At 41.2% G+C, this 27,640-nt stretch overlaps 2 protein-coding genes across 4 annotated transcripts; both read left to right on the top strand.

Moving 5' to 3' along the window:
• Positions 1–797: 797 nt before the first annotated feature.
• LOC134012778 (elongation of very long chain fatty acids protein 1-like) lies at positions 798–17,444 on the top strand. 3 transcript variants are annotated; one of them, XM_062452352.1, is made up of 9 exons: positions 798–955; positions 7,437–7,539; positions 14,869–14,966; positions 15,174–15,364; positions 15,520–15,600; positions 15,761–15,817; positions 15,906–16,011; positions 16,177–16,313; positions 16,577–17,444. In XM_062452352.1, the coding sequence occupies exons 3-9, from the start codon at positions 14,906–14,908 to the stop codon at positions 16,913–16,915; spliced, it is 972 nt and encodes a 323-aa protein (XP_062308336.1). In that variant the 5' UTR covers positions 798–955; positions 7,437–7,539; positions 14,869–14,905; the 3' UTR covers positions 16,916–17,444. The 3 variants fall into 3 exon arrangements, with proteins under 3 accessions (XP_062308336.1, XP_062308338.1, XP_062308337.1); XM_062452353.1 differs by having other exon boundaries at positions 799–955; positions 7,434–7,539; XM_062452354.1 differs by lacking the exon at positions 7,437–7,539.
• Positions 17,445–23,847: 6,403 nt separating this feature from the next.
• LOC134012779 (elongation of very long chain fatty acids protein 1-like) lies at positions 23,848–25,611 on the top strand. Its single transcript, XM_062452355.1, has 6 exons — positions 23,848–24,134; positions 24,265–24,357; positions 24,483–24,554; positions 24,648–24,753; positions 24,905–25,041; positions 25,226–25,611. The coding sequence occupies exons 1-6, from the start codon at positions 23,952–23,954 to the stop codon at positions 25,520–25,522; spliced, it is 888 nt and encodes a 295-aa protein (XP_062308339.1). The 5' UTR covers positions 23,848–23,951; the 3' UTR covers positions 25,523–25,611.
• The last annotated feature ends 2,029 nt before the right edge of the window (positions 25,612–27,640 follow it).

Raw genomic sequence — 27,640 nt, 5'->3', positions numbered from 1 at the left:
CTCAGTTTTGGCTGAGAATTTTTCATGAATGTTCATTTAAGGGCTTCCTTAAACACTCAGTGATACATGAACACGGTCAATAATCGTACTCATACCTCAAAGTACTAATAAAAAGTACTAACTAAAAGGCACTAATACGTCAATACATTTACATTTAGTCATTTAGCAGACGCTCTTATCCAGAGCGACTTACAGTAAGTACAAGGACATTCCCCCGAGGCAAGTAGGGTGAAGTGCCTTGCCCAAGGACACAACGTCATCTGGCACGACCGGGAATCGAACTGGCAACCTTCTGATTATGAGCATGACACACACTTTGTCCACATTGTCCAATGAAGAAGTTCAATATCTGCATTTTCCACATCCATGAGCAGTGGGCGCCCTTTTCAGTTGCGCCAGGGGACCAATTCCAAGTGGTCATGCCTATGTCTTGGTCAGGGACAGGGAAAGAGAGCAATCTATCCTATTCTGCATGTTTTTGTGTTAGGATTGGAACATGTCCCAAAGCCAATGTAACGGAGTGAGAACCGTGAGTTTCCTCGAGGCCACCCGCGTCAAAGAAGAGCTAGCTTTTCTTTGGCGTAGTTGGTAGTGGTCGCGCTTGGCAAGTCGGAGCGGTCGCGCGATATGCACCTTTCTCTTACAGAAATTACCATTGGACAGTCTCTCGCTCGCTCTAAATACAAAATCCCCAATTTCCGGGAGATTGTATAGCATTTGCGGGCGTCACGGAGCCGCTATTGAAATGCGGGAGACTCCCGGAACTTCCGGGAGTCTTGGGATGTCTGCTGCGTAATGTTAGGCTCTTCCCCGAAAGACAACTCCACCTTTTCCTAACCGCCATCATCCAGGTTCACCAGGAGGAGCCAGCAAAACACATGGTTGGAGAAAAGGAACACAGAGGCACGGAAAGGTTCACGTTTGAACCATTCTCCATTTAAACGTTTTGATACAGGTGGGTAAACGTGGACTATTTACTAAATTTATAGTGATGGGACATTGTGCCCTTTTTTTATAGTGAGCGCACAAGATTGAAGCCGTGCTTTTAGTTTGCGTGATCAACGGTAGGTACGGAGTTAAGACGGGCTTGTTTGAAAGTGTCGATCAAAACATGCATGAATACTGCACTATTATTTCACTTGAACTTGATTTGGCACCTCAGAGTTCTCCCACAATTAGTACCAACTTAAGCTCTGCCCACGGACGCTAGAAGTTACTGTCATCAATTGTTCTCGTACCGTTATTGTTTTTTTGTTTTTTTTAATGAACAAGTGGATAGTCTTTTGAAATATTACAGTATATTTGTTTTTGTGTTGGTACTGAAATTCGCACTCTTGCTAGTTTGGGTGTCCATTGCAAGGTAGAGGGAAGTGTGTAGAAGGCTGCTGCAAAGACCTTCCAACAATACCCTATTCTGACAATCCAGGTCTACCTGCCCTCAGTCAGGGCCTTTGGCGCCTCTCCCATTGCCTATCCATAATGAGGTTCCTTTTAACTGAATATATCTTTATTTTCATTTGAATGGATGCTAGTTTGATTATAAATGCCTTAAGATCGTCGGCGGGCTGGGGGGGGCTAACAGCTATAGACCTGTTTTATAGGAAAGGTAACCTTAAATGACTTATTTTGTGATCTGGCACTATATTAAAAATGTAAAATGTTTTTTGCAAAATTAACTTGACCTTCCAGGGGGGGCGGGGAGTGCTGTTGGGGGGGCGGGGTACCCCTCTAATATAATGGTAGGGGAAACACTGAGACAGGCAATCCATTAACTCTGTGCCCTGTCACCCAGGAAAGCTTAGACGTTAGCTTAATTTGAGTCACTACATTTGGGTTTTCCTTATCTGCTGGCATACCCAGCAGCAGGATAGTGCAGAGCCATCGAGAATGGACAAGGCAACTCTTAAAACATCAGCTGACATGTGTTATAAATTCTCCCGTGATATGCAGGAGAAATTCCTGGGAAAACAAAGTTAGAATCGACTGCATATTTCGGTGGAAAGTTCTCGATTTGGAGTCCATATTGAAAGGTTTGGGAGAGAGTGAGACCAGTGTTGAGTGTTACTGTAAAGATGAATGCAGACAGCCCTGTGTAGTCTGTCTGCTCCTAAAGGTCAGAGCTGTACTCCAGAACACCCCAATGTGCAGTCAGGCATAAGCACATTGGTTGTTTTAGGCTAGACCCACCACATTCGAGTGCTGATTTAGAAGTTGTTTAGAATTTTTGTATTTTATTTCATATTTTATTTCTTGGAAATATACTGTGAGAATGTGCCTATGCCAGGGGTTTCCTGGAAATGGTTTGTTTAGTTCAATAAGCAGAGTGGGCGATGTTTGTACAAATTCTTATCCCATGATGCTAAAACCAGTTCTGAAACGAGTTGCTTGTAAGTTTTGCTGGCTTGCTTGGATTGTGAATAATAGTTTTTGTCTATAAAAAAACCTCATACATGCTATGTCTTTGAGTTGTGGTGTGACTCCACAGTCAATATATATTTTTAATTTTTGTTCTGTATTCAGCACTTTAGATTTGACATGATGCAATGCCTGAAATTGTGATCCCGCCCTTGGGTAACGCAACTGTCAAATAGGTCATGTTCCGGGCATTAGATTTTTTTTTCAGGCTACCTCTGGTGCGTTCTGCAAAGTCTGCCAAGGAGTAGACTTTACAAGTCATGGGTGGGGCAGGAGGAGAAAGATTGATGGATTAGAGCAGTGCTGCTCCTCCAAAATGTCTTCTTCATTAGCAATTTCTTACACTATTTCCAAAACCAAAGTTTGAAGAAAGTTCAACATTTCAATCAAACACATTAATTTATAGAACGGTATGCCATCCATGTAAATTGCAAGGGCTTCCATTGCATAATTGTTCAGGCGATTCGCGATCCGAGAGGTTCGTCTATTGTTATACTCAGGCTCAGCAGAGGATTCTTTTATATAGCAACATTTGAAACTAACCAGAGTGAAGCTCTGGATGGGTCGCTCATAGGAGACAGGGATTATCCATTAAAGACTTGGCTCATAACTCCATAATGTACTAAGCCCCCTTCTAAGACAATATACATTCAGTTATTGCTGTCAGCGTCTCAAGTTGTAATATTAAGACTATTTGGGGCATGAAAATGCCTTTCCAAATGGGGAGCACTTCAATACACTAACTTCTTTTTGTGGAATGTTGTGATCTGCACACTTTTACCATGCGTAATAAAATCCACTTGGATATTACAAAGGAGTGACAGAGAGAGAGAAGTGAACCGGTGGCAAACGACCTGGACATTGTACCTACAGCATGGGCAAATGGGGACGTTAGCCAAAATACTTGGTGAGTGAACCCCCAAATGTCATTAGCAGAACAGCATGTAGGCAAATAATGTCCCAAAATTATTAAGATAAAGCAATAAAACAATTTTAATGATGGCATCGCCTTCCCCCAGCAAACACATCAGAAGTGATTGCAGTACCACGGGACTCTGGCCTTGCTGGCTGGACACTGTGGCTGGAGACCGTGGCACGTTACTTTATTTGAAGTGTATTGAGCTTCTGTCACACTTTAATGACAAAGAGTACGTGTTCCTTTACTTGCTATCCTTGCCATGCAGCAACCAGGGGTCAGATGGCTGAGCAGGTAGGGAATCGGGCTATTAATCAGAAGGTTGCCGGTTCGATTCCTGGCCGTGCTAAATGACATTGTGTCCTTGGGCAAGGCACTTCACCCTACTTGCCTCGGGGGAATGTCCCTGTACTTTCTGTAAGTCGCTCTGGATAAGAGCGTCTGCTAAATGACTAAATGTAATGTAAATGTAACCAAAAAAGATTGTCCAGAAGTAGAAGGTGAATATAATATTAGGTTTATTTCAGCCATGGGGTTTGCATATAAAAAAAGGACATAGGAATAAGTTAAATCAATCTTTACATAAATGATAAGATAAAGGCTATAGTAAGTATAAAGTTGAGTAGAAGCTGCCTCCAATCAGCCACACCTGACCCCTCTATTCATCCCCCTCTCTGGGGACATTACTCTGCAGACCTGTAGAGGGTGCTGTAAACGCTAACATAAAAAAGGGTTGCTTTTGGCTCCAACATATACAGTACATACCTGAGGGACTCAACCTCCTGCCTCTATCCCCCTAACCTCTGTATAAGGTCAATGAACCTGGCTTGCATTGTTTAGGCACACTTGAGACCCCAGACTAGGATGCACTGACAGCCACTGCTAAATCCCTGCACGCTGTTCTCGACGTAATAATCCATGCTGGGTGTCTCTCCAAACCTTTTTTATTTTTGAGTAGGTGAACTTCCATCTCAACCGAGTGAATTCAGGTTGTCTTAATCTCTGTATAGTTTTGCTCTTCTTTTCACACAACTCTCATTCGTATTGTTGTGCTCCTGATTGGTTGCTCAATTATGCTATTATTCTACCCACATGGTGAAGCCGGTCTTACCAACTTCCTAAGCAATTGCGGCCAATGACTGAGGATAAAGTGCAAATAGTTTGCTAAAATGTTAGGGCATTTTCATTGTCGCTGTCTAGTTGTGAGTTTAGGTTTTGCATTTGTCTTTGGAGTCTGTTGTCAATGTAAAACAATTTGGCAGGCATGAAAATTGAAATAATCAATCAGCAACATTGCAAAACTCATGGGCATGCCTAAATAAACATTGTGGTTTACTATTAACAGGAAAGACTGCAGAGCTTAACTATGAAAAATGACCAGTAGGCCAAGGAAGACCCCTATGTTGGATTACCGAAGGATACTTCCTGTTGGGATGAAAACCTTCCAGGTTGTAGGCATATATTTATCCAAGTCTAGATAAACACAGTGACAAACCTCACTTTGCACAGTGCAATGCAAATCACTATTAAACTTGGAAAAACATTATGAAGGTAGTTTATAGGTTACAAAAGCCTGGGAGATCTGGAACACAGTTTTATGGAAGTAGAGATTGAGAAAAAAGTGCACATGCTATGCTGCATAGCATTACCTGTGTAATGGACACACTTCTCTTTATGGATGACATCACTGCTGATGCAACAACAAATCAAAGGCTGAAGTGAACAGAAATATTTTATCTTCTCAGACAAAACCAAATACAACACCTCCAAACTTACTATTGCCCGAGTAACCATTTTTTGATGGCCAATAAGTGGTCATTTTTTGTCCGGCCAAGTCAATCATCCAATATGAATAATTGAGCTAATAATTTTCCCATTCTGATATGGAAGGCAAAAACCCCTGAAAGAGAGCTGGAACTGGAGAGGCCAGAGTTGATTTACAGGCTGTTCTATTGAATGGATAAAAAGACTGGGAGGCTCTGGTCCGAGTCTTCACACTTTGGTGTCATATGCGTGTAAAGATTTCCACAGACATGTGCGTGCTGTGCTTGTGTATCCATTAGCACCCACACCCTGACACAGAAGCACGCTGGAGGACAAGGGCCAGGGCATACAACAGATAGTTCCGTGCTCCAGTCACCAGGAAACGCTGGAAGCAATCACATCTCAGTATGTGGCATGCTTACCTTGCATACTTTTAAAATGTGTTTTTCTAAAGCCTCTGAGATGTTGAGCCTCCTAGTAGCGTGCTTTTTTTACATGTTAAGGATTCCATGCTGATTTACAGGATGCTGTGTTCTGCCATGTTAAACCACTTAAGTATATTTTCACTGCATACTTTTCTTAACCTCCTGAATGCCCCCTTGACTGCCATTCATTCAATGAAGTTCCAAACTTGGCAAATTTGAGTCACCTTGTAGGAATTTCAATACAATATTTACAAGTAACAGGGTTGACCGATTGTGTAATGCATTTACATGTACAGTATTTGTACAGTATTTGTCAACCCTGAAAAAGTAACAGTGTTGATGATTACTGTAACTTGGTTGACAGTACATGTGGTTGACAGTCCCAGGGTTGACTTCGTTTTTTATTCAACCATTCTTGTATCATATAGGGTTTGGTAAGATCGGTCAGTGATAGAGCATTTGACTGCATATCAAGAGGTTGCATGTTAAAATCCCCCCTCCTGTACTGTACATCACGTTTGATCTGCAAAAGTGCCAAATAGTTTGAAGTGCCAAATAGTTTTCTCCTTGGTTTCAGTGAGGGGAGATGTATTTACACTGCATTGTTCCCTTCAACAGACTCATCCTTCCGTACTCACTTTGACTCCTGTGCTTTTGATGTTTGTGAGAAGGAAAAATGCTGTCACACCTGGGGATTACTTAAAAAATGTATATAAAGCTGGCAGCATAAACATGATCTATTTTCAGGAGGCATGTTTTGGTACTGCTGGAGAGAGATGGAGAGTGAGAGAACTGCCTGCCATAAACACACACACTCCTCTCCACCCTTGTCCCCTGGACTATACTGTGGAAACCGGTAAAACCGGCCCTTATTAGGTCCGAAATAATGGCAAAACATAAGAAACACGTAAACAATGAAACGTCACTCCACTCACCTTAATTAAAGAGTTTTTTTTTTTTTGTGGGTTGGAAATGCAAAAAAGAAAAGGCTGAATGAACTATTTTGGGCATGTACTTGCACAACAGCACCTAGAGTGGTATTAGTATAAGGTATTACTCAGGACTCATTGTCCTGCTGCCACCAGCTATTACATTTAACAAACCAGCCTTAAGTAAACAATAACATGATATGTAAATGATACCATGCATCACACCAACTGCCATCGACTTTTTCAGCTGTTCCAAATGCGGTAGTTTCCTGGGGAAGTGTTTTGTCACTTGATGACACTTAATTTTTTGTGTTCTGCAGATGTTTTTGTCAGTGTTAGATGGCCATTTCCATGCATATTATCTTGTATTGACATGGATTGTCTGTATCCAGAAGGAGGATAAATAGATGTTAGCTTTGCTTTATGGGTGTTGGCTTGGTAGAGAGACGGTTGGCCTTACAATGGTGGCCTAACAATGTCCCCCTTCATGATAACAGTGTCGCCACTGATTTCTTGCCCGGTGCCTGGATGAATAATATCATCGACCAGCCCCCGGAGAAAATGTACAGGGTCAATGCTGTGGTCTGGTGTATGTACCCTGGTGGAGCAGCAGGAGCAACTCCCTTCTGTGTGACGAGTGCAGGGTTTACAAACCAACAAGTCACCAAGCACTTCCTCAATTTTACCCACACCTAATAGTTTGAAATAGGAAGCCAGTTCTCTCTCACAAGCATTCAACCTACTTGCACTCTTGCATGCTCAGACACATACTACTCTCTCCCTGCTTCTGTCTTCCTGTCTCCCTCACTACCGCCCCCCCCCCCCCTCCCCCTCGAGTTATTCATCCGCTGTGTGAGTCAGGGAGGGAGGGGCCTTGGAGAGCACCAGTACCAGTCACACAGTCAGTTTTCTCTCTCACTCCCTCTGTCTTCCTCTATCTCTCTCTCCTTCTGTCTCCGCTGCCTTCCTGGCCTGTTCCCCTAGCAGGCTACACAGAGCTCTGCCCTGCTGTGAACAAGGAGTTGGCATTGAGGTTGGCAGCCATTGGCGTGCGCTGACAAGAAAGAAGAACTGCAACTGAGACAGAAAGGTAAGTCAGTCTACTGTACCTAACTCAAGTTCTCAGGAAACTCACCCCCTGCCACATCCTGCTACTTGTTGAGCTAGCGGTTCTAATCTTCTTGGTTTGTCCCTTGGTGGATACAGGGATATAATTAGTCCTGTTCTCAATATTTATGTTGGGAAGTAAGAGGGAGGGGGAAGTTCCCTGCAGACTATCAGGTAAAAATGGATGCTTGACAGTCTGTCTTTGTCTCGTAGGATCTTGGCAGTTTTTTTTTTTTCTTTTTCTCTCGCGTGTTCGTTCATCATTAACTCCAGCCTTGTGAGCGAGGGCACACTTTTTTTATTCAATGATTCATTGACAGGACTTCCGTAACAAACGCTTCTTAGATGTTCCCCACCCTTTCCTCTGTGAAACCTTACCCTGGGAGGGTTCATAGAGCGACTTTGTCATCATGGTGTCTGGTGTGTTTTGGTTTAGTGCATGGGGGTGGCCAAGAAGATTGTTAGAGGTTTCTTGAGAAATAGGTGAAAGAACCCAAATTCAAATTCCCCAAGACCAAACGGACCCACAATCTTACATACTAAAGGGTTTTCAGTTTCTGGAGCGTTTACAGGGAGGATGCGGATGAATAGAGATACTGTAGTTGATCACATGGGTGGCCTGTTGCTTCGATGGGGCGGGGGAAGGGCAAAGGGTAGGGAGTTAACTTTTCAGTCCTTTCCTGCACAGTTTGAAACTGTATTGTGAAATACTGTATGTACATGAACGAATGATGGCTTCATTGATTGAGTAGATGACTACTCAAGTTGCACTATATTATTTCATTTGAACACATTTGAGGGAGAGCAGTTTATGGACATTGTGACATTCTCAACATGATGAGAGGAGGCATCTTCCTGGGTCTACCCGCGAACAACTATTGCTGACTTAGTAGTCACAACACAATAAGGAAATTCCTCTGATTGTCTTGCCAGTGACTTTCCAAATGTTGTGACAGAATTTTACTCATAAGTTGACATATTTTTAAGATAATTCTGTGGAAGTGTGCCATTTATTATAGTTTACGTAGCTCAAACTTGAGTACTGTGGTAATATGGATTATTTGTGTGAAGACAATTTATGCAATGACAAACAATCATTATCCTAGAATGTATACTTTTAAGTCATGTTGGATGATTTTGTTGGGTTTGAATGAGATGGCATCCATGTTGTTTTCCATACTCTATTTTTAGTTGTGGTTGTTTTGAGTTTGACCACCGTTTCCATAATTACAACCAGAGAGGGTTTTTTTTCCCTTGATGTTTAACATAAGTTAGTTTCATCACGCAGCTGAGACTTCCATCAGATAGCTGTTCTCTGTCCCTGGCTTTCTTTTTCTCCTCTCTGGTCTCCCTTTCCCTGGTGCATTGGGATGAGGATGACAGGATGTGCAATACAGTGTTTTCCTTCCCCTGGTTAGGCTTATCTTAGTCACAAGACTAGCCTCCTGACACAGACAGAGACACACACACACTACCTACCGTTTCCCTACAAGCAACTTCTATGTGCACAATTAAGACCTTGACAAAGTACATTTTCAGTTTACAAATGTAGTTTGCATAACCTTAAGTTTAGAATACAACTTATTTGTCCCATAAGTACAATCAAAAAATGTACGTGCCCCCAAAATGCTGACATGCATCAAAGTGTCCTCTTAAAGAACCCTCAGAACTTTCCCTCTTACGAATTACCTCGCTTGGGTTTACGTTGACCTTCTCTGATGTTACACTTACATTCAGGATGAATTATTAATAATTACAATGTAAATACATTCATATATGTTAAAATAAATATTACAAAACAACTTTTTGAATTTTGTTCACAGATTCCACCCATTTTGATAGGTCGGGTCTGTTAGCACACACAAGTTTGTGGGTATCGACTCGCATTTGCTCAGCAATGTCTGCACAATCACACATGGAATCGAAACAATGGCAGCTGAACTTGATACCCCCTCCTGTTGTTATATGTGCCACTCGAGGTCACCGAACTGAAAGTCATCTCAACAGGTAGAGGAATGTCCCAATCTCTAAGATCATGTGACCAAAATCAAAAGAAGCCTGAGGGTCCACTTTTATAGGCTGATATTTCTTAAGGCAAAAAGGAAGCTTTTGCAAAGGAAGTGTCTTACACAGATACTGAAGGTAGACCAATGGTGTTATTTAAGAAATCACTGGAGATTGACAATATTTGGCAGTACTTTACAATTTCATTGTATTTTGCAAAACCTTCAGAATGTTTCATACCTAGGACAGTATTGGAGAGAGAGGGGAATGGCAAGGGAGAAATAGAGGGAAAGACATGCAGCAAATACCTGTGGCTGCTGCTGTAAGGCCTCAGCCCATGTAGTATGCGGCCTCGTCCTAGACCCATCTAACAACACTAACTTTGGATCTTACCCTACTTTTGGCCAAAACTAAACAAGAATTCAGGGCAATACAATGCAATCAAGTGCATTGGTTAGAGCCTTCTGAATTCATACTATTGCTCTGAAGAATTATTTATTGTTTGAACTTCTTTATTTAGGGGAAAGGTTGCCATTGTTGGGAAATGCCCCTTGCACTCATTAGGCTATGCAAATAACTGGCGGGAGGCCATAAATGTCTTGACTCCTTGTTCCTATCAGTGCACAAAAACTGTATATTGTCTATGGATCAGTTCGACCAGGTGTATCTTATAAAATTATAAAATCATTGTGCGTTTTTGATGCTTTAACCATGACTTTTGGGTTGTCTTATTTGATCTTTCTGTTCTCACTCTGAGAAATTATGTGTGGAAAAAACCTGTATCTTTCTGTGCATGTTTGACTTGGCTATCTCTAAATTAAGGTTTAACGATGGTTCCATTGGGTTATCTCTGTTTGTGTTGGTAGATATTTACTTTGGGTCATGGTGTGATCCAATATATATATTTTTTCCATTCAATTCTGAATTCAAATAGCTTTGCTTTGAAAAGTGAAGTTAGACCATTGCTTTGTCTCCATTTTACACATCATCTGAGGACTGATAAGACTGAGGATGCTTTCTCCATGCCCCTGTCTTTCTCTTAACTTCTTCTTGGCTTTGTTTTTTTAGATGCATTTGATTCACAATAACCCCTCTGCTAGTCTAACCCAAAATAAAGCCACAATTACACCTCTCCCAGTTGTGCACTATGTAGACAAGCAAGGTGTAAAACTTTGTCTTATTGCCAATTGTGTTGCTATTGTTTTATGATCCTTTGTATGGTTTATGAAATATTCAAGTTTTTATGGTAAAATTTGGCCCATTAAAATCAATGGATGGAATTTAGAGGAGTTAAACATGGTGGTAGGTCTAATCGCCACACATTTTAAATACTGCCACCACTGCTACAGTATTTATTTCACATATAGCAGGGCTTGAAATTGCGACCATTTTGGTTGCATATGCTCCCGAGATTGTGTCTGTGCTACCGCTATATCAATTTGGGAGCATTTGTACATGTGCAAATAGGCCTAATCGTTATGGTGCAACCTCGCTAATTAGCCTACTACACATGTGCCTACTGTGAGCTGATGCAGTGACTGGTCCACCGTTCTATCCAACGTTACATAACCAATTAAACTTCATCTTTACGTTCTAAACTTTTAATGCAGATTTTAGATTGGTTAATATTAGCCATCAGTTACTCCTTGTCAATGCGCACCGTTGTCACGTGACAAGGAGCTAACTAGCGCGCAAAAAATAAATCAATAACATGAAAATTGTAGTTGTGGTGCTGTAATATTCGGTGGGTGCTCCTAAATGTTTGCGGGTGCTCCTAACTTTTAAAAGTTTTGGAGGGAGCACCAGTGCCACCAAATAAAAAGGTTAATTTCAAGCCCTGCATAGTATACATATCTTCATCTAGGTTATACTATATCTAATTTCCTGTTATTGACTTAAAGAGGGGAATGTGTCAAAAACAACCATTGAGTCTTGGGGAACATAGGAGTTAGCTAGCTAGCTGTGTGTGTGTTCTGGTCAGTGTTGCCACAGTTACTTTGAAAATAATCTGATTACTGATTACTCCTTTAAAAAGTAATTTAGTTACTTTACAGATTACTTGATTTTAAAAGTAACTATTAAAGTATTAGAATTGCATTTTTAACAGTAATGTACACAACAACAATGTACAATGTATCTCCTGACATTTTGTTGATGTTCATGTTGATTTATAGACAAGAGTTTCTTTTGAAATGTTGACCTAAGAACGCATTTAGAAAAACGACTCAAGTAGTAGGCCTACTTGGGGGGGAAAAAAAACAAACCATAAAAAACGCCATGAGTACAGTAAATCTGAGATCATTTGCGAACCATTACTTTAAGAAAAAACATGAATTTAGTTGCTGCCACTCCCAGAGATGCAAGAAGAAATCAAGTATATATTACTATTAATGACAAAATAGTAACGCACAGTGAATTGGACAAGTAACTTTAATCTGATTACTGGTTTGGAAATAGTAACGCGTTAGATTACTCGTTACTGAAAAAAAGTGGTCAGATTAGAGTAACACGTTACCGGCATCACTGGTTCTGGTAGTAGAGCTAGCTAGCTATCTACAGTAGCTGCATCAGCAGTGTCAACTTCAGTTTGGCAGTTGATGTCACTAATGTTTGGCAGTTGATGTCACTAATGTTATCAGTAGGTCTACACAGCTGGAGACTACCGGACAGCTGGGGCACGAAGTATAAGCTGCACTGGAATATAGGCCGCACTTGATACGATACGAGAACAATGATACTGTAGCACCGGCTAGCGTTGAGAATTGAAGATGAGGAATAATGCTCACTATTTACCCTGGAACACTTTCACATTGGACAGCTTGGATAGCAATCTAACTAGACAACATTCACAATCAGGGTGAGCCAAATGTGTTGGGATTGCAGTTATTTGACTTTGGATTACATTTGAGCAAGAATGGTAATAAAGCGAAATGAAAGTGATATTTATAAAATTGCAAATTAATTAAATCAATTTCAAGGCAAAAGGTTTTAAATATTACCTACTCTACCATTACTATTGGTGACAGAAAAAGAGAAACTAGAGAAATTGTCCACCTTCCCCTTTAAACACAACCATCTTCTGTAAGCCAATCAGAACACATCTTAGGCCGAATTATACTACTCCGACTCCATTACGGACAAACAGACGGACGGAGTCGGACGGATTCGTTGAATTTATAGTACTCCGAAGGCTGTGGGTGCTGAAAACAATTCACCGCCAGAAGAGTAGGTGGCGCTGCACTGCGATTCTAGCTAGGTTATCGAAAAGTCTGAGCAAATTGACAAATTAGCCGTTTCATCAATAAAATAAGCACATTTTCAGCAACTACACTGCCCATTTCTCGTCACATTTGAATTCAGATGCTGATTTACATGTACTGTTTAGCTGAAATATGAATTGTAAAAACTTACAGCAATGCCGGTCAAAGGATTCTGTTCGTCTTGTTGGTCATGGCAACCCTGCCCCCGCCCCTGATGCAAGCGGTTCTTAATACGGACCAATCACAGCCAAGGGGTATCCGTAAAATGACGGACGGATAGTCAGGAAAATCAGGAGGTGCACGTAGAGCTCTCTGAGGGGCTCGGAGAGGGCGTTCCACATCGGAGAGAGTGTTCCCTGTGTCCGTGTCCGTGAAAACGGAGTAGTATAAATCGGCCTTAACTTCACATACATGAGTACAAATGCAACAGGATGTCACACAATGAGGTATAAGAAGAGCTCTGGATAAGAGCGTCTGCTAAATAACTAAATGAGAAACATCTATCAAAGACTTTGTCCAGCAACTCCAGTCTCTAGCACATAAGAGGTGAGGGTACTGTCTCCCAGTCAACAAGTCTCAACAACATCCCTGAAGACTTTGCATGCCACCTAGACTTCTAGTATTTAGTTGTAGCTTTCATTTGATCGCATTTAGGTGCCCAAACCAACTTCTGGGCTGTATGTAGCTACTGTTAGACGTTTTGGAGCTTGGTTTGACTATTGTCTTATCCATGATTAGTGGTTTCCTTAACTGTGCTTTCTACATACTGAGCCAAGTGACCATTTTATTTGTCCCAATTGCCTTTACTCCTCTGACACATTCCACTGTATTATTACCTTTCAATGGTGTTGGCTTAGGGTTGGTGGCAATGTACTCTTAGGGATGGGAAACCTCTAACACAGTAGATAGTAGCTTTTATAATCTGTTTACCTTGCTCTATAGTGCAGGGTTTCCCGCAGCACTTTTCAGTTAAGGCGGCCACCTAAGCAACACACGCCTGCCGCCTTAACTACGTTGAAAAAAAAAAAGGACATATCCGCCGTTATCCTGTTTCTCCCTTCCATTCCAAATTGTGACCAATGCCAGTCTCCCTTTTCTGCAGAACGCCCCCCGGTTGGATGGCAAACCACCCCCCACCACCTTAACTAACACCTTTTCTGCGGGAAACCCTGTAGCGTGTACTCATGGACACTATGTTTCATAATTTGTCCCCCAAAATTGCAGCTTTAGTACTGTTTGAAGTTGAAATAATTGATACAGGATTTGGTCAAGACAGGTACCACACTTAGACACACTACCACACAATTCTATATCCACGTTCATCCCCAGAGTACAGTGTTCCTTTCCAGTAAAAACATGTCTACTGTCAGGAATGTCTACACCCAGCCACATACTGTTAAACCTGACTGGAGACAAATAGTTCAGACGTAGATTAACTTCCCTTTGTTTCAATCTTGGATTGGTCTCTTTGCTCTGTCAGGGTCATTTGGGTAGAGCTAGAAAAGGAGGAGTTAGTGTGTTTTGCTCTGGGCCTGTGTTGGCTTTGGTACCATCATTTGTAGTACCAAACTGAGGGGAGTGCTGCTTCTGGTCTGTGGGACGAGGTACGCTGTTGGACCTCGCTCCAGCACCAGGACACATCTGATGAGCAACTTGGATCTGGTTGATTGCATTCTGGGATTTCTGGGGTGAGGTTTATTGGATCAGTGATAAGCAGCCATGGCTTTGACTGCTGTGCCCTTTTGGTTACCAGAGACAGACCCAACCCCTGGAGACACAAACCCAACAATAAGACACCACATGAGACTGAGTGAGATTAAGACTTAATCTCGGTTTATTACTCAACATTACATCATGTTACTGTTGAATGAGGGGCCTTAATAGCAAACACTTTCTCACATGTCTGAGTTCAAACTTCAGGCACCTGCTATAAATACAGTCTCAAACCAGATTAAAGTAGTTGCAGTTGATAGAGCTTTGTCAGTTAATATAAATTGAGGACACTGTATCAGCATTCACCATTGACTAATGAATGTGTTCCTCCACAGGTTTTTTAGCAGAACATAGAAGGGGAAGCCAGTCAAAATGTTGCAGGACATAGGTTCTCAAATCATGGAGGTATACGACTACGTCATGGCAGGAACTGGTGAGTGTTCAATATTCATACAGTGTTTCCCCTACCATTATATTAGAAAATGGCGCAAGATCACAAAATAAGTCATTTAAGGTTACCTTTCCTATAAAACAGCTATAGCTTGCTCTTTTATTAAACAATCTAAATGGCCTTATGTTATTTATCTTATTTACACGACGGCATGTCATATCTGTCTCTACATGGTTGTTTCTTTCATAGACCCGCGATTGAAGGTTTATCCAATGATGCAGAATCCAGTGTACATGTCGGCCATATTGCTGAGCTACCTGTTCTTTGTGCTGTTTGCTGGGCCGCGCCTCATGGCCAATCGCAAGCCTTTCCAACTCAAGGAGGCCATGATCATCTACAACTTCTCCCTTGTGGCATTGTCTGTCTTTATTGTTTATGAGGTGGGATACTAGGACGCTTTAAAGGATTCAAATTTAGAAGGACAAATTGGATGGAGAATGCAGATCAAATTTGATTCATTATTCCAGGGCATCTCTGCAGGGTTGGAGCATGTCTGTCTAGACGTGTGTACTGAGTTTGTCCTTTTGTACTTCAGTTTCTGATGTCTGGCTGGGCCACCACATACACTTGGAGATGTGACCCATGCGATTATTCTGACAGCCCTCAAGGACTAAGAGTAAGTCAAGAGTCCCTGGTCACACACAAGGGCATTCCACTTCTCACCTACTCTTTTTTCAAAATAGTGTTTTTGACCTTTAATACCATTAATGATATCCAAAGTATATTATCTTTTAATGAGAGACCAACACAGATAATACTATTTCTTCTTTCACTAGATGGTCCGAGTGGCTTGGCTGTTCTTCTTCTCCAAACTCATCGAACTCATGGACACAGTAAGGCAACAGATTTTCAGGTTGAATAGTTAGAATATAATTAGATATTTCTAGTTGTTGGATATGAACTGTTCTCTCCTTGGTTTAGGTCTTCTTTGTGCTGAGGAAAAAGCATGGTCAGATCACCTTCCTGCACATCTTCCACCATTCCTTCATGCCTTGGACCTGGTGGTGGGGTGTCAGCTATGCTCCTGGTGAGTCCACAATAGTTCTCCATATCAAACTCTTAAAGGTCATGAATCACTTACTTATTTGGTATTCAGTAAATAATTTGCCATGTGATGTTTGCAATGAATGACCAGGAACACCCTTATCACTGTTTAGCCTTAACCTTTCTTCTATGTGAATGTTTACCCCAGGGGGAATGGGCTCCTTCCATGCCATGGTGAATTCTGTTGTACACGTCATCATGTACTTTTACTATGGTCTGTCAGCTGCTGGACCACGCTTCCAGAAGTTCCTCTGGTGGAAGAAGTACATGACTGCCATCCAGCTGGTAGGATTTTTCTGTGTCTGTTTGCTATTTGTTTCTTGTTTCTTTAGGTCCTCCATAAAGGCCTTTGATATCTGTTCTTATGGCAATTCATTGTATAATCCTATCTGTCAGAAATTTAAAATAACAGCTCTTTGTTAAATTCAGTCAAAATTTGCTTTGGATTCAAGATATGGAGCTTTTGATTTACATATCAGGTATGTGTGTGTGTGTGTGTGTGTCCATGTGTGTGTTTACTAATCTTTGGATCCATTCCTATCCAACAGGTTCAGTTTGTCCTAGTTTCCCTCCATGTCACGCAGTATTACTTTATGGAGAGCTGTGACTACCAGGTCCCTTTGTTCATCCACCTCATTTGGGTGTACGGCACCTTCTTCTTTGTTCTGTTCTCCAACTTCTGGTACCAGGCCTACATTAAAGGCAAACGTCTGCCAAAGCTGAACAGCAAGCAAAGTCACAATGGCAAGACCAATGGATCTACTGTGGCCAGCAATGGCAAGCACGCAGAGAATGGCACCAGCAATGGTACCTCCCACGGCACAAGCAATGGAGTCACTCATCACGAGAATGGTAGTACTCTGATAGGTAAAATGAAAAAGGCATAGGATTTCTGGAAAATAACAAACAGGATGTAAGAATATCAGAAACCTGCACTAAGCTACCAAGGATTCCAAAGAAAGTTTGGGTTATTTTTTTTCCTATTGTTTTTTGATGTATGATGCATAAAAAACATGGGGAAATTACATGGTCAATGATTTCCACAGTTGGGGGCCAATATTTTGTTTTGTTCAGTTTCCTGTTTCATTTCAAACTCAGACAACTAATTATGGAACATGTTTAATTAATAAAAAAAACATGTAATGACCTAATGTAACATCACAGATGTTGCCCAGGACCGCATGGTTTAAAGCACCGCAGTGATACACACATACAAACACACACAGAGTTTTGGCACTCGCATTCCTCCTGAACCCCCTGTGGATAGATGACACTGTACAGTTTCTATCACCAAACTTGAATATTCCTTTGTAAATAGTTTATCATGAGAAAAAAACTAATGGAAAGCTTTAGAGTTTCAAAATGTTTGTTACTTTATCTTTGTTAAATTAAATGCAATAAATTAAATTTAAAGTATGTTGTCCTTGTGAACCTGTGCTTAAAGATATTCAAGTGTGCATTACTACATGATTGTTGCTTCATACAGTGTACACTACAATAATATGATTGTATGGCAACTGTAATCTCTGAGATCCATTGTGATATTCGTATTCACAAAATGTTTTGTTCTGAGTGTGCAGTGTTATGTGAATTAAGTTATTATACTTGAACCATGGAACAAATGCTTGAAGCAAGAAATACATCACTGAAACTGGTCTTTAAGTACAGTGATGAACTCCAAATCATGCAAAAAAACACATAGGCAAACAGGACAGAAAAGTTTCTGCGTCTAACTATATTGGCTGAATAGAGAGAATTGAGTCTTGTCTCAAGCTATACTCTGGAAACTGGATATGAATGGCTGTTTAGACCCCCCTCTCTTGCAGTGTTGTCACCACCATCTCAAGTATGTCAACCATGTAGGAGGTAAACAAAGGGCTCATTCTCCTTTGTTTGAGGAGATGCTTTGGACGACCCTCACACCAAGCGCCTAGAGGGCTGGATCAGCCCACCAGCCTCATTGGAAGAGGGGCTCAGGGTTGGGCCAGGTCACTGAGTCGCATTGCAAGTCAGTAACAAGTACTCTATATAATACATCAATAAACAATTCTACAATTACTTATTGTAAGTAAACAATGAACTATCAATACTACTAATACTACTTATCTAGTATTAATTGTTTTGGTTCATATATGTGTTAGAATAACACATTCCACACCCAAAATACATTTTTGTCATTTGCATAAATGACCATATCAATGTGCTGTGCCAAAATGTCACCTTCACAATTTTGCTATTGAAGCTTAAAACCAGGAGAAAAATGGCAGACTAATAATGCATCTTAGAAGCATTAAATAAGAGGTAGAATACATCCAGACATTAAAACAGTCTTTACGCATTCATTCAATTTGCATCAAATAGTTCATCTATAGACTCAAGATTTCAAGTCTCTGTTTTTCTCTTCTCTCTCATTGCTTCATGGGTCTGAATCCAGCTCATATTTTGAAATTAATTTTCAAAATAATTGTATTATGCAATTAAATGAATCAGATCCTGCTACTCTGATGTGATACCCCTTTTGTGTGGTTTGGGTGTCTGATACCAGTGCCAGTCTTAAATGTAAGGGTCAGGAAAGGGTGACTTTGCCCCAGTATTATTTTGCAACTCTTCTGTGAGGGAATGGAGTGATGAGGTGTGTGTGATAAGGCGACAAGCTTGCTATAATGCAAGGAATCTGTGTGTGTCTGTGTGTGATTTGATCAAGGACCGATCTACATACAATGAGGCTCCAGGGCTCACCCCCCATAACCTCGAAGATCCCCCCCTTAAAAATTTGCGAGAAAATGACAGATATTTTCCCAGATCATAAGATCACAAATTTGCACAAAATCTATACTCATCCAAATCAGTAGTCCTATGTTGTTTCCTTCTGAATAGGCCCAATTCTTTTTTGCCTAAAATCACAAGTAATTTTTGCCTAAAATCACGAGTATTTCCTTATAACTAAATCCGATAGAAAAGTGTAATTTGATAAGGTCATCCATTACTGCAGGCATAGTACATAGCAAGGCTCCTTTTTTTAACCTACAATAGGGGGTCAGATGGCTGAGCGGTTAGGGAATCGGGCTAGTAATCAGAAGGTTGCCGGTTCGATTCTTGGCCGTGAAAAATGGCGTTGTGTCCTCGGGCAAGACACTTCACCCTACTTGCCTCGGGGGGAATGTCCCTGTACTTACTGTAAGTCGATCTGGATAACAGTGCGTTTACACTGCAGCGACGCGAATCGCTTGCCATCGCTCGCCTTCCCACAGTTCACCACGCGCGGGGGCGTATCAAACAGATTAATGTAGAATTGTAGTTCTCTAAAGTCACTGTTGTGGTTGTCATGGCCAAGTGTGCAGACTTGGGTTTACGTACTCGCAACATCGATCAAAATACAACTTGTATACAAAATACAAAACTGTTTAATAGACATACACGTTGACATGTGTAAAAACGTTTTATTATAGTACTCAAAGTCTCTGCTAATCTGTCGATACGACCAGGGAGTTCCAGCCGGGTTTATAGTAGTACAGTAGCCCGGCTGGAACTCCCTGGAACGTAACTTTGTTCGAGAGTACAAAGTACAAAAAAAACACCAGGAGCACCGACAACGTCGGCAAACCTGCGCCTGGCCTCATTCTTTTTATTAATGTCTTTGTACAAATACAGAGACGTATCGTACAGGACTGGATATGCATCCACACAGGCGACTAGTTTCTCCTCCATCTTAAAAACTGAAAGCTAGAAATGTTTACCATGGTTGCTACGTTACGAGAAACAAGAAAACACTGCCATTGGCCATCGCTAGCGAAAATCGCTCCTCATTTGCATAAAGTTGAGAAAATCTCAACTCGGTCGCGTCGCTACCCACAATGCACCACGCAAGCGATTCGCCTGGCTCCATTGAAAATGAATGGAAAACATGTTGTCGCTCGCATCGCGTCGCTGCAGTGTAAACGCACCGTTAGAGCGTCTGCTAAATTACAATGTACAATGGCCCTAATACGCCATCATATAAATGACTAGCTTTTGGCTAGTAAACAACTGGCTCAACCATTGTGCATGTAATGACATATATAATGATCTACATGTCTAAATGTTTGTGAAGGTACGACAATTTAACAGAGAACCAATATAATACATTTTGATCAACATGTTATAAGCAATTGATAATATAGGAAAAATCTGATAATTGTAGGCTACATAATTATTTCCATGTATGTACCAGAGCATTGGCAATTTTTTTTAAAGAATGATAAATTGCTTTCATGATGTGCATAAGTGATTTAATCTGAGAAATGTAGGTACCAAAGCCACTGAGAAGAACTGTTATCACCAGCTGCATCACGGGCACTGCACATATATCTATCTATATTGCCATAAATCTGTGCGTGTCACCAACATCTTACTCACCAACTGCATCTCGGGCACTGTGCTCTATCAATAATTCATATAATTCTTCCTGCCTGGCAAGGTGGTTTGTACACTTAGATGTTTTGATGATGTATATTATATTTTTTATTTTTATTTATCTCTTGTTCTCTTTACGAAAATGTTGTGACAGAATGATATAAGTATTGAGATTACAGTTTTTCTCAATTGCTAAGACACATTTCTTGAATGTGTACTCTGTTTTCTCCAAACTCTAAACACACATTTTCATACTTACACTGTTTGGCCAAACCCTTGACTTTTGACCCAAAATCAAACACTAGTCAAAACCATATTACAGTTTTTTCCGATTGCTTAAGCACAATTTTGAAAACAGGTCTCACTTTGTCAAAACACTACACACGTTTTACACAACCAGACACACAAGTAGCAGAACACCTCCGATCTTTTGCTAAATGAAACACTTTGTTCAAAACTATACAATCATTTATAAAAACCCAATTCTGTCACTGTATGCCAGGCACATGGTTCATAAAATTGGACTCTGTTTGAACCAGTTACGCACTGTAGTGCAAAATTTAAACGTTTTTTCTAATTGCTTAGACACAAAAATGTCAAATAACACACAGTTAGTGAAATCTGACACTCAAGGAGCACAACAGAAGGCCAGACCTGCACAACTATAAGCACATTCTCATCCTCACACTATTTGCAAAATACTATACACAGTGTTTTGCAAGTCACTAAACACACTTTTCTACATTAGACACAGAAATGTAAGATTATGTCACTTCATTGCCTTTTTTAGACACTGCCTTGTAAAATGCCACATGTGAACAGATGGATCAAACACGGGCGTCAGGTGTACAAGCACTAAAGTGCTGAACTGTAAACATACCAATCAGGTGTAAGCACTATAAAAAAGCAAACGGTCAGTGTACCTGTCCACATCAAAAATGGAAGGCAATGTTGCAGGTAGAGGAAGAGGGAGAGGTAGGATGAGAGGGGGGGCCGTGGAGGAAGGTAGGGAGAGTTAGACCTGGTGGCCGTGGAAGAATAGGGACAAATTTACAGTATCTAATGAAATTCAAACAACATTGAACATTGGTTGACCATGTTGTGAACCATGGGGCAACATTGAGAGAGGCTGGACAGAGAGTTCAGCCCAACCTCAGCAGATATACTGTTGCAACAGTAATTTGGACATTTCGACAGGTGAAAACTACTATTCTGGACAGTACAGAATAGTAGTTTTCACCTGTCCTCTTGTGCTCTTTTACAGTACAGTAAAATGTAGCTACATGTAGCTTTGACAAAATGCAACCTTTACATAGACAATGTGGAAAAATACAGGAAATATTTTCAGCAGTGTGCAGTACTGGTCTTGTTGGTTCAACATATTCATGTACTTGTACGTACTCTACTGGAACAATGTCTCAGTGTACATAGTGTGGCACGGATCTCATTTGAGATTGTTGTTCTCCTTCCTCTTCCTCTGCCTCTTCCTCTCCCTTGTCCACCTCCTCTCATTCTGACAATTCTGCCTCTTCCTCTGATATTTGCATCCATGATTTCAAAGTACAGATAAGCTTACCTTTGTATTCATTCCAAACCCCTGATTGCTTGTTGAATATTTTTGCTTGTTACTGTAGTGCTTACACATGGATAATTGGTTGTTAAGGGTGTTTAAATTGTGCTGGTTTGAGTATACTTATCAAACGGCAGTGTATTCTAAATGACATAATGGTGACGATTATGTCTTAAAGTGAGAGGTGTGTTTAGACTTTTGCAAAAAAGTGTGAATGAACTTGAGTAATGTGTCAAAAAGGGTCAATTGTGTTTAAAGACTGGGGTCTTTCTGCTGGGAATTGGCAAAATGGTTTTGTGAGGATGTCTTACACTTACCATTTTTGTGTGTTAGCAATCGAGAAAAACTGTAAATGGTTTTGTATTGTCATGCATTTCAAGATTTGCGACAGGTCTGTTAGTCAGAAGAAACCAGTTTTACAGTTAATGGGTTTTGGTTATAATTGCCAAAATGTTATTTTGGAAATGTGAATGTCCCTTATTGAACTGAACGAGTTAGTGCAGGGTTACTGAAACGTTGCTACTACACGCATTGAAATAGCAAATAAGGTAGAATACATATATATGTAGGGGGGGGGGGGGGTCTGTGCTAGGCCCGCTCATTTACATGTCCTCCCCTCCAAGCTTACAATACTAAATTATGGAATTGTATACATTTATATATATTTAGCCCCCCCCCCATGTTGTAAAGTACAAAAGTATTTTACAAAATGACCCAAAAAAGTACATATATATATATATATATATATATAATGTTTGGTCCCCTCAGTGGCTCCCTCATTTTAATATGGGACACCCAAAATGTTGGATTCTGGCTATGACCCTGCAACCTACATTTAATTATTGGAAGTACTGATATAAATGGATAAAGGAGGATATTGACAATACCATATTTTGCGAGTGTTAAATGAATAATGTGTGAGCAGTCATTGTAAGAAGCCACGCTGACTCTGTTTCCATTTCATAATTTCTCCTGTTTCTACAGGAGTATATTGCTTGACCTCTGCAGTTGGGGCCAGTAACATCTCGGCTAAACTGCGAACTTTACCCTGAACATTCTGTGAAACCTGACTCGGATCACAGAGATCACACAAGGATCAACTTACCTTTTTTCACTCTTGGATTGATCTCCTTGCTCTGTTAAGGTCATTTGTGAACAACAGGGAGAGGAGGAGTTAGTGTTTCTTGCTTTGGGCCTGTGTTGGCTTAGCTACTCTTCTTTGTAGTACCAAACTGAGGCTAGTGCTGCTTCTGGTCTGTGAGATGAAGTACACTGTTGGACCTCGCTCCAGTATCAGGCCACTTCTGACGAGCAACTTGGAGCCAATTCAAAGCATGCTTGGATTTGCCGAGGTGGGGTCACCTCGGCAAATATTGGATCATTGATAAGCAGACATGGCCTTGACTGCTGTACCCATTGGGTGACCAGAGGTAGAATCTCAACCAAGACCAAATTCCTGGAGACCCAAACCCAACATATGAGACCACAGAGTACACCAGATTAATTATTACGCAACATTATTGTTGAATTAGAGGCCTCAGAGGCGGACACCCTCTCACATGTATGAGTTCTCTTGAGTTCATACTTCAGGCACCTGCTATAAACACAGAGCAGATGTACCTGTGGTCTTGCAGTCTCAAGCCAGAGTAAAGTTGTTAGTTGCTTTTGATAGAGCTTTGTCAGTTACTATATGTGGATGTTACTGCATCAGCATCGCCATTTACTAATTAATGTGTTCCTCCACAGGAGTTTTTTCAGCACCTAGAAGGGGAAGCAATTTAAAATGTTGCAGTACATCATCTCAATCTCATGGCAAGAACTGGTGAGTGTTTAATATTTATACTAGATACTGTAATTGCCTACTTGCTGTATATGCAACATACAGTAAATGTGCATTCTTTAAGCAGAAGCATTATATTTGTGAGGTTAATAATTCAAAAGTTTCTTTACTAGACCCGCGAATGAAGGCTTATCCAATGATGCAGAGTCCAGTGTACATGTCGGCCATATTGCTGAGCTACCTGTTCATTGTGCTGTTTGCTGGGCCGCGACTCATGGCCAATAGCAAGCCTTTCCAACTCAAGGAGGTCATGGTCATCTACAACTTCTCCCTAGTGGGGTTGTCTGCCTTAACCGTCTATGAGGTGGGATACTAGGACACTGAGAAGGATTCTAATTTAGAATTCTGATTGGATTCATTATACCAGGGCATCTCTACAGGGTTTGAGCATGTTGTCTAGACTTATGGACTGAGTTTGTCCTTTTGTCCTTTAGTTTCTAATGTCTGGCTGGGCCACCACATACACTTGGAGATGTGACCCATGTGATTATTCTGACAGTCCTCAAGGACTAAGAGTAAGTCACAGAGTCCCTGGTCACAAACAATGGGATTCTTCTTCTCACCTACTCTTTTTTTCAAATAGTTTATTTGACTGGTTAATACAATTAACGATATCCAAAGTATATTATCTTTTTATGAGAGACCAACACAGATAATGTTATTTCCTTTTTCACTAGATGGTTCGAGCGACTTTTTAGCCAAACTAATTGAGCTCATGGACACAGTAAGGCAACAAATCCTGCCAATTCTTTGAATCTTTGTAGTTGCTTTGAATCTTTCTAACTGTTGGGTATGAACCGTTCTCTCCTTGGTGAAGGTAATCTTTGTGCTGAGGAAGAAGCATAGCCAGGTCACCTTCTTGCACATCTTCCGCCACACTATAATGCCCTGGACCACTTGGTGGGGTATCAGCTATGCTCCTGGTGAGTTCACTATATCAAACTCTTAAAAGTCATAAATCACTTATTTGGTATTCAGTAAATATTTTGCCAAGGCATGTTTGCAGTGAGTGACCAGGAACTCCCTTGTCACCCCTCAGCCTTAACCTTTCTTCTATGTGAATGTTTACCCCAGGGGGAATGGGCTCCTTCCATGGCATGGTGAATTCTGTTGTCCACGTCATCATGTACTTCTACTATGGTCTGTCAGCTGCTGGACCACGCTTCCAGAAGTTCCTCTGGTGGAAGAAGTACATGACTGCCATCCAGCTGGTAGGATTATTTGTTTCTTGGTTCTATATGCCCTCCATAAAGGCCTTTGATATTTGCTCTAATCACATTCATTGTGTAATCTTACCTGCCATCAATAAAAAAAAAAGGCTCTGCTCATATCACGTATGTGTGTGTGTTTATGTGTGCGTTTTTACTAACCTCTGCATCCATTCCCATCCAACAGGTTCAGTTTGTCATAGTGGATCTTCACAAAAGCCAGTTTTACTTAATAGACAACTGTGGATACCAGGTCCCTTTTTTAATCTTCCTCATTTGGATGTACGGTACCTTCTTCTTTGTTCTGTTCACCAACTTCTGGATCCAGGCCTACATTAAAGGAAAACGGCTGCAAAGGTTGCACACTAAAAGTCACAATGACAAAACCAATGGATCTACTGTAGCCAGCAATAGCAAGCACGCAAAGAATGACACCAGCAGTGATACCTCCCACATCACAAGTAACAAAAATGGTATTGCGTAGATGGGTAAAATGAAAAAGTCATAGGAGTTCTCGGAAATAACACATATGATGTAGGAATATCAGAAACCTGCTCCAAGCTACCAAGGATTCCACAGTTTCGTTTTTTTCTTTTCCCATGAAATGTATGACGCATAAAAAAACATGGGGAAATTACATGGTCAATGACTTCCACAGTAGGGGGGACACATTTTGTTGGCCATAATTCAGTTTTGTGAAAATTAATTATGAAAGACGTTTCGAAACATGTAATGCAACATCACAGATGTTGCACAGGACTACATGGTTTAAAAGTACCTCAGTTATAAACATATGAGCAGACATACAAACACACACACACCGTTTTCCTTATTTATCTCCTGGCTGGCACCTGCATTCATCCTAAACCCCCTGTGGATAAATGACACTGTAGTTTCTATTATAAAACTTGCAAATGCCTTTTAGTAAATAGTTTTATCTTGGGGGGGGGAATAATAAAAGAATGGTATGTTAAAGAAATTCAGTTTTTCTTTGTTAAATTAAATGCACTTATTTCAATTTTATGTCCCTGTGAAGTTGTGCTTAATTCATAAAGTATGTGTGTATTTCTACATGATTATTGTTTCAGACGCACAGTATTCTTAGCCAACAGATCACAGACTGTGGTATTATATAACAGTTAAGTGGTGTTTGCAAAGGATCGACATCCACTTAGCTGTGATAAAACAACCATATATTATGTGGGGGGTCTGAGACAGCCCAATGGTTAAAAGAAAATGCTTCACTTTGTTTTTGTATGCGGTAAAGTTGTCGCAATACAACGGTGGGTCACAATGACTGATGGGTCAGAATGACCCGAAGATAACACAAGGGTTAAAGTACCATTGTACTCCCAGAACAAGTGCGTCTTTAGCCTTTTATTGAAGGTGGAAGATCAGGCGGGCTGAATCTACACGACCGGGAGACTGCAGCAATGTGGGCCGTGAGGGTGAGCTTGTCATCCATGGTAATCCCGAGGTTCCTGGCAGAGGATGAAGGGGTCAACGTCGCAGATCCCAGGGTGATTGAGAGATTGTGGGAGATGGAGGGTTTGGCCGGGAAGATGAGAAGTTCTGTCTTGGCGAGGTTCAGCTGGAGGTGGTGCTTGGTCATCCAGGCGGAGATGTCTGTGAGGCAGGCCTCGATTCTAGCTGAGATCCCCGGATCAGTTGGGGGGAACGACAGGTACAGCTGCGTGTCGTCAGCGTAGCAGTGGTAGGAGAAGCCATGTGAGGCGATGATCGGTTCAAGTGAGGTGGTGTACAGGGAGAAGAGGAGGGGTCCAAGGACAGAGCCCTGTGGGACACCAGTGGAAAGCTGGTGTTGTCCTGACACTTAACCTCCCCAGGAGACCTGGTAGGATCTCACCGACAGGTAGGATGAGATCCACTGAAGTGCAGTGCCAGAGATGCCCATCTCAGAAAGTCTAGCGAGCAGGATCTGGGGGTTGACCATGTCAAATGCTGCAGATAGGTCCAGCAGAATGATGACGGATGAACTTGAAGCAGCTCTGGCAGACTGGAGGGCAGTAGTGACTGACAGGAGGGTAGTTTCTGTGGAGTGGCCAGTCTTGAAGCCTGATGGTTGGTTGGGGTCTAGTAGGTTGTTCTGAGAGAGAAAGTTAGACAGTTGATTAGATACAGCACATTCAATTGTTTTTGAAAAGAAGGGTAGCAGTGATACTGGTCTGTAGTTCTGGAGGACGGCAGGGTGAAGGGAGGGTTTTTTGAGTAGAGGGGTAACCCGGGCCTGTTTAACCCTTGTGTTATCTTCGGGTCATTCTGACCCATCAGTCATTGTGACCCACCGTCGTATTGCGACAGATTTACCGCATACAAAGACAAAGTGAAGCATTTTCTTTTAACCGTTGGGCTGTCTCAGACCCCCCACATTGCAAAGGTTAAAAGAAAATTATTTTAATTTGTTTTTGTATTGGGTAAAATTGGGTAAACACAACGATGGTTCGTTATGAACCTTTGGGTCATGTGACCCGAAGGCAGCACGAGGGTTAAAGGCTGGCTAACTATTAGCTGGAGTCAGGTCTCAAAGCCAGTGAGCTGTACTCTGGAAACTGGATATGAATGGCTGCTTAGACCCCCCTAT

This window comes from Osmerus eperlanus, chromosome 26, assembly GCF_963692335.1.
Source record: "Osmerus eperlanus chromosome 26, fOsmEpe2.1, whole genome shotgun sequence".
Classification (NCBI taxonomy): Eukaryota; Metazoa; Chordata; class Actinopteri; order Osmeriformes; family Osmeridae; genus Osmerus; species Osmerus eperlanus.
This window is presented reverse-complemented; position numbering and strand designations above follow the sequence as displayed.